Source organism: Panthera pardus, unplaced genomic scaffold (assembly GCF_024362965.1).
Source record: "Panthera pardus isolate Hobbes unplaced genomic scaffold, ASM2436296v1 HiC_scaffold_11, whole genome shotgun sequence".
Taxonomy (NCBI): Eukaryota; Metazoa; Chordata; class Mammalia; order Carnivora; family Felidae; genus Panthera; species Panthera pardus.
The window spans coordinates 106,055,907-106,063,223 of record NW_026526666.1 but is presented as its reverse complement, the minus strand read 5'-3'; the positions used below and the strand labels follow the sequence as shown (position 1 = coordinate 106,063,223).

Genomic DNA, 7,317 nt, shown 5'->3' with positions numbered 1-7,317 from the left:
AAGAGGCAGAGGCTGGAGCTTTCTGGAGAATTTACTGACCAGCAGGGGTAGGGGTCACAGTGAGGCGCCCGACCGGGGATGCCCTGGGCAGGGTGGCCGCACTTGCCGCAGTGGGGCTCAGGGGCCTTATTGCTGCTAGGCCGGGGCCTCCCCCAGACCCCTGTCTCCCGCCCCCCACCCCCAGTGCGGCCCGCGGACGCACACGCCCCATGCACATGCTCCCGTGTGCAGACGTGGGCGCGGCCGGGGGCCGGCCCCCTTCCCTGTCAAGACCCTCTCCCGGCTTCGCTTCCCTCTGCCGGAACTGGCCCCGAGGAGCAGCCGGGTTTAAGTAACAGACGTGGTCCCAGCCCAGGCGCAAGCGAGACTGCAGTGCGCGGGGGCGAGCAGGTGGTCCCGGCCGCCCGTACAGGTGCGCGCGCCCCCGCTCGGGGCCCGCCGTCCCGGCCCCCGCGCCCTATGCGGCCGGACGGCCGGGGTTCTGTCCCCAGGCCGGCAGCCTGCCCCGCCCCGACCCCCTTTTATAAAAAGAAGAGGAGACAGCACCTTCCGCTGGACACGCCCGGCGGGCGCCCTGGCCCGGGGCGGCCGTCCAGTCCCGTGTGCGTGGGCGCGTTGGCCGAAGGCCCCGCGAGTCCTGCGCGCGGCTCAGAGGTGCCGCGGGCTCGGGTGGCCGTTGTGGTAGAGTTTCTGCTTCACGTGCACCATGTTGCCGGCCGCCTCCTCGAAGGGCCTGTGCGGCCGCCGGCCCAGCTCCCGCAGACTGCACAACTTGGGCAGCCAGGTCCACGAGCCGTCTGCGGGGCAGGGGCGGTGTCAGAACGCGGTCGGGTCGGAGGCCCGGACCCGGGAGAGGCGCGGCGGGTTGGGAGCGCGGCCGAGGAAAAGCATCGGCGGCCCGGGGCGGAGCCAGGCATAGACGCAGAGGGTGAGTGGGCGGGGCCCTTTCGGGGGCGGGGCCGGGGCGGGGCGCGGGCGGGGTCTCCTGAGGGGCGTGGCCGGCCTGGGGTATGACCTGGGCGGGGCGCGGCTGAGAGAGGGCGGGGTCTTTGTGAGGACGTGACCGGGCTGGGGATATGACCTGGGCGGGGCGCGGCTGAGGCAGGGCGGTGCCCTGTGGGGGCGTGGCCGGACGGTGGGCGGGGGCGTGGCCGGGCGAGGGAGAAGATGGGGGCGGGGTCTTGGCCGGGGCGAGGCCAGGGAGGGCTCGGTGGGCGTGGTCTGTCGGGGGCGGGGCGCCGTCGGGCGGAGCCGGAGAGGGCGGAGTGGGCGTGGTCTCGTGGCCGTTGGGGTGGAGGCGGGGTCGCGGGGGGGTGGGGCCGCCCTCACTCACCGTAGCGCCGGCCGGCCCTCCAGGCGCGCACGGCGCAGTGCAGGACGCCGTCCATCCACACCAGGAACCAGCTGATGCAGAAGCCGAGCAGCAGCCCCAGCATGAGGTCGATCTCCTGCTTGGTGACGTTGTCTGTCACGAAGTAGTTCTCGGAGGCGTCCACCACCGACTGGTCCCCGTCGTAAGGGATTACGTAGTGGATGTGGTGCCTGGGGGCGGCAGGGCGGGCTGGCACCTCTCCCGCGGGGCGGGCAGCGACCCCGGCGGTAAGCGGCACCCATTCGCCCCGCTGGTCTTAGAAGCAGCCCTTGTGCGGAGCTGAGGTCAGGAGGGGGCCAGCGGACTCGCCCAGGGCCCAGTCACCCGGCCGGAGGTTGCCCAGCGGGTGGAAGTGTGCGAGGCCAGGGGTCAGAGTGAAGCCCCGCGCCTGGCCAGGGATGTGCCTGCCCCTCGTATCACCCTCCTTCCTCCTGCCCCGGGGCTCAGAGGCAACCCTGCGGGGGTCGCGGGAACACAGCGCAGGTGAACAAGCTGTTCCAGTGCGAAGGCCCCGGTCACGGTGTCCCCATCTGGTGGCAGGGTCACAGCCCACTTGCCGGATGCGGGGGCCTGCTGGTTCCTAGGGGTCCATTCTTTTGTCCTCCCCTCCCACTGGCTATGTCCTTTCATTCCCTTCTCTGCGGAGAGCCTAGTGGGTCAGCCCTGCTCTGGGCCTCTGGTCTTCCTTCTCCACCCTTTGCGGGCACCTCCCTTTCCTCAGTTCTCTGTGCCGGAGGGGAGGCTCCCGGGGCTCTGCCGGGTGTCCGTCTCCCACCCCCTTTCCTGGGGGAGCTCTCCTGCCGGTGTCCCCTCGGAGCCGCACGTCTATGCCCTGCTCGGCTGCTCCTGGGATGTTCCAGCTCTCCGGGGCTCCCTCCCACGTGTTCCATCGTCCACCAAGGTCTGTGCGGTGTTTCTCAGCCCCCCTTCCCTCAACTGGCCAGGCCCCGGGCCGCTGAGCCCTCTGAACTGTAGCCCTGCTTACCTCTGCGGAACTCTGAACTCTCCCCACAAGGCTCTCTCCAGCCTCGGGCCTGTCTGGATTCCCTCCTCCTCCAAGAAGCCCTCGGGGCTCCCGAGGTCCTGGGTCAGGCAGCTCTATCCTGGAGATAAGCACCCAGGACGACCCAGGCCCGTCCCCACTCCCACCTCTGCTTCGGCCTGCAGGAGAGCCCAGGAGAGGGACCGTGGGGCCCACCCTTGGCCCCTGTCATCCTCACCGGCTGCAGCCCTCTCTCTTGCCTGGCAGTGCAGGGACCACTCTGGGGCCCTTCTGCCCAGGAGGCCACCTCTCCCGGTGGCCCTCCTCCTCGAGCCCCTCTGCTGGTCTCCAACTCTCCAGCCCCACCCCCCTGAAGTCCCCGCTGCCCCCCACGTCTGTTCTGAGCTCTAGCTGCCTGTGTGGCGTCTCCACGTGGGATCTACAGACACCTCAAACTCACACCTAAAAATAGCTCCTCCCTCCCCAAACCCCTCCCCATCCTCCCCTCAGTTACTGGCACCTCCGCCCGGTGTTCAGCCAACACAGGTCCCTGTTCCCCACCCCAACCCCTCGACTGGCCACATTCGCTGCCCCCCAGAGGGACGGTCTCGAAACCAGAAACCGCACCGCTCTTCCCTGATCACAGGTCCCTGCTGCTCCTTCCCTGCTGATGTCCCTGCACCAGCGGCGGCCACACAGTGCCCTCCTCCCGGCAGCAGCCCAGCAGGGATGGCAGCGGGCAGGCCTCTGCTCACACCCCTTCCTGCTCCTCCTGGGAACTCCCGGAGGCCATCCCGCTCCGCATGTCCCGAGTGGTCCCACCTCGGCCACAGCCCCACGGAGCAGCAGGGGCCACCAGCCCGGAGTCAGTTGGCAAGGACGGCCCTGCTCCTCTGTTGACAGTTTGTCAGGAGCCACCATGAGTCACCAATAAGCGGCGGAAGACTGTTAATCACCACCCGGAATGTGCAGCCGCTGCCGGCTGCCCAGGAGCAGACTCATGACCCTTTCGAGGTGCCCGTCACTTGGGACGCACCGGGCCGGGCAGGCTGCACCGGGGCTGTTAACAGGGAGCGGCACGGTCGCCTTCTGCTCTACCCAGCCTTCTGGGTAGACCCCAGAAGACCCCCGGCGGGGCCTTCCTCAGCATGCTGCCTCGTGCCCCTGGACACGCAGCCGGCCAAGGCGGGGAGCTTGAAGACCAAGCTGCCACGGAAGCCAGAGACGCCCCCGGTGCCCTGGGGCAGGGTGAGGCCAGGGCCCCAACCAGCCCTGGTGGTTCGGGACCTCCAGGGGGTCGGAGGTCACAACCCGTGCCCCCGGCCCTGGCCTGGCCTCTGCGGTTCCTCCCTGCCCCTTACCCTCCTCCTTCCTCCAAGTCAGGCCCCTGGGGACAGGGGCTCGGGTCTCCCGTGTGCCCGCGCGTTTTCACGATGTGTACACACATGGGTCTTGTCTGGGCCACGCATGCTGCCTGTGTCTGCCTGCGGTCTGATGCATGTTGTGTATACACGCCGGCCACATGCACAGGACGTGGCGTGTATACGGGGGTTCAGGCCACGAGCTCCGCTGTGCGTGTGCATGCTTGCCCGGGCACGAGCACGGTGCGTATCACATGGACGTGCGCATGCACTCAGTTTTGCACACAGCCATCCTCTGTGGGTGTGCGGCCTGCTCACTGCACACGGGGAGTCCGCCGTGGCGGCTCGTGTGCGCGGTTTACACACGGATCCCTCGCGTGCAAAACTGTTCTCTGCAGACACGTTTGCTGCGCCCACACGGAGCACCCGCTTTGCCGCGCGTCCACATACATGGCGTCCACACGTGCCACGCCGCACACTGAATTTACATATCCCGTATGAGGTGATGTGTACACAGCACACACGTGGACATGCGCACCCGGAAACTGCGGCGGGTGTGACTCTCCGTGTCTTCTGCACCCACGGACACGCTGACCTGCACACACGGGACCAGGAGCTCCCGCCGCACCTCCGTGGGCACTCGCTTTACCTGAGTCCGGACGCTACGGGTGACGCGCGCACACACCCTGGGCAGATACGCTCGGAAAGCAAAGCCCGTCTGCCCAGACGGGCCCTCGGCGGGAGGTCACAGGCACTTACACGCTGGTCATAACACGATGGCCCACACACACGTAAAATGTGCATTCCTGACGTTTATGGAGCTCGGAGCCCGGGCCTCACGGGGCGCCCACTGCCAGCCACCGGGAGGGTCTCGAGACCGCCCCGGTTTATACCCACTCGTGGCCGTGGCTGTCTTAGGAGGTGGCGGGGCTGACCTTGTGCCTTTCCTTAGCCTGGGGCCGCGTGCACCCGGAAGGAACACAGGGATCTCTGGGAAAGAGCAGCCACCCGCCCAGCAAACGCTTCTGACATCTTGGCCAGCACCCGTGAGGGTCATTTACACGCCCCTCTCTACCTTCCTGGACGTCTGTGTTCTGCTTTCCACACACCGGTCTGCACCCACGGGCACGTGGCATGCATAGTGAGGCACGAAACTATCCTCTCTTACACAACCCCCCACACCCACTGTGTGCGCACACATGTCCGTGGAGCAGAAGTACAGGACAAGGGTGAGGAACACAGCGTCTGGGCCCACGCCCCTCGTCCCTTACTAGCTGTGTGACCTTGGGCGAGTCTCTACCCACCCAAGCATCTTTCTGCTTTTTTTGGCCCCGGCAAGAGGGCTTCCTGTGGGGATGGCGTGCATGCGAATGTGTACGTGTGCTATGTGTACGCACATGTATATGCACAGACAGTACACATATGCGCGTCTCATGAGAAGATGTTTATTTTGTACATGGACGTACAAACATGCATGGCCAGGAAGACTCCATTACTACATGTGCACAGAATGGGGGCGTTCACACGGTGGATGTGGGGGCCTGGGCTCTCCCATCCCTCTCTGAATGACCTTGAGCAAGCCACACCCAGCTCTCCCCCAGTCCCTCCTCTGTTTAAGGAGAGGGTGGGACCAGATGGTCTGCCCACCTTGACCTTCTGCACTTCCCCGTACCTGGCTCGCAGGAAAGTTCACGAACATTAGTGCAGGGCCCGGGGAGGATGGTGTACTCTGTGGGCACGGCCGTGCGCAGGATCCTTCCTGACACACAGGACTGGACTGTCGCCCTCCTGGCTTCCAGGCCCTGGACCCGGAGGCCCAGGGCCCATTCCGCTCATCGCCCTGGCACGGGCCCTTTCTCTAAAGGCATTTTGGGAGGGGGTCCTGACTACCCGGGCATGCTCCCCCTGCTGGAAAGCGATTGGCCAATCCCCAGGTGCCCAGCGGAGGCTGGTTAGTCCTTCCCCCCGCGGGCCTAGCGCAGTCCTGCGGCCAGGCCCGCTTGGGGCTCGCCTGCGCCCCAGTGGGCCCTGCCGCCGCCGCCGCCGCCGCCGCCGCACATGTGTGATCACGCGTGTGCCCAACCGGGCGCGGACTCACCGGCCACAGTTGCAGTGGCAGACGCGGTCCTCGCCCCGCAGGTGCGGGAGGATGTAGTTGTGGAATCGGTCCAGCAGTGCGTTCATGTCCATCAAGCACGCGATGGCCTGGAAGAGCCCATGACCGGTCAGCGCCGAGGAGCGGGGCCTGGCCGGGGCCCCGGGGCGGGGGTTGGGGGACAGGGGTGCGGCGCGCTGAGGGTGGGGGAGCGCAGGCCAGGGGTAGGGGTGCCCGGGGTAGCCCCAGAATCGGGGAGCTCAGGGCAGTCGGGATGGGGAGCGCAGGCCGGGAAGGGGGAGCTCGGCGCAGCCCGGGATGGGGAGCGCAGGCCGGGGATGGGGAGCGCGGGGCAGCCCGGGAGGGGAGCGCAGGCCGCGCGGGCCGGTAAACAAGGCGCGGGAGGTGGGGGAGGCGGCGCGCGGGCGCGGGAGGCGGGCGCGGGCGCACGGGAAGCCCCTCCGCTCACCATCACGATCGACGCCCCCAGAATCATGAAGATCATGGTGTTCGCGCTCATGGACATCGGGCGGGGCCGGGCCGGGCCGGAGCGCCGCCCCCCGGCCCCGGCGCCCCCCCGGCCCCGGCCCGATGCTGGGCCCCCGCCGCCTCCGCAGAGGTCAGCCCGCCGCGCACCCGCCGGGGAGGAGGCGCGGGGCGGGGCGGGCAGGGGACGCGGCCGCTCCCGGGGTCGCTCGGCCGCCCGGCCGCCGCGCTCGCCGCGCCCGCGCGCTCCGCTCCGCCCTCGGCCTCCTCCCTCCGCGCGCTCGGCGCCGCTCCGGCCTCCGCTGCCTGCCCGCCCTCCGCGCCCGCCTCCCGGGAGGGGCCGCGCCGCCCGCCCCGCCCCGCCCCGCGCCGTCGGCCGGACCCCTCCCCGGGGACCGCAGGGCGGGATCTCGTCCCCGTCTGGCCAGTCCCGACCAGACCGGTCGTTCCTGGGGAGGGCCCTGCGCCCTCCCGGACCCTCCGCCCCAGCGCTCAACCGAAGACCCCTCCTCCCGGGTCGCGGGGCCGCAGGCAGGTTGGTTGGCACCCGGCTTCCTCCAGCAAGTACCTGCCTTTGGTGGAGCGCCCGCCCTGCAGGGCCGCTGGGGAGCTGCCAGGGAGGTCACTCCAAAGCCATGGCCACATGGCCCAGCAAAGACCAAAAGGGTGCCCCACAGTGGCGGCAGGGCCAGCCTCAGGCCCATCTTCCCTGAGGAGTCTGCACCAGGCACCGGGACTGGGCACCTCGAAAACCCAGGCCAGTGTCTGTGGCTCTGCTCAGAGTGCCCGGGGATGCTGGGGGTCCGGGAGAGAGTCCCTGCGCCAAGGCCGCACCCACAGCCCCCAGAAGGGCACTGCCGGTGTGGGAGCCCCTACCACCTCCCCAGGGTGACCTGAGGACTTCCACAGATATGGGGGTCAGGAGGATCACGAGGAAATAAGGCTTCTTGGGGACAACTATCTGAGCCCCAGGAGGTGCCACAGGGAGGGCTCCATTCTTCCAGCAGTCCCTGTGGGTAGC

General features: G+C 68.6%; 1 protein-coding gene across 1 annotated transcript; it reads right to left on the bottom strand.

Annotated features, from left to right (window-relative positions):
- Positions 1-13: 13 nt before the first annotated feature.
- TMEM240 (transmembrane protein 240) lies at positions 14-6,562 on the bottom strand. The gene is made up of 4 exons (XM_053899112.1): positions 6,280-6,562; positions 5,814-5,920; positions 1,334-1,542; positions 14-797 (listed from the first exon to the last, which is right to left on the bottom strand). Exons 1-4 carry the CDS (start codon positions 6,334-6,336, stop codon positions 649-651), a joined length of 522 nt encoding a protein of 173 aa, XP_053755087.1. The 5' UTR covers positions 6,337-6,562; the 3' UTR covers positions 14-648.
- Positions 6,563-7,317: the final 755 nt, after the last annotated feature.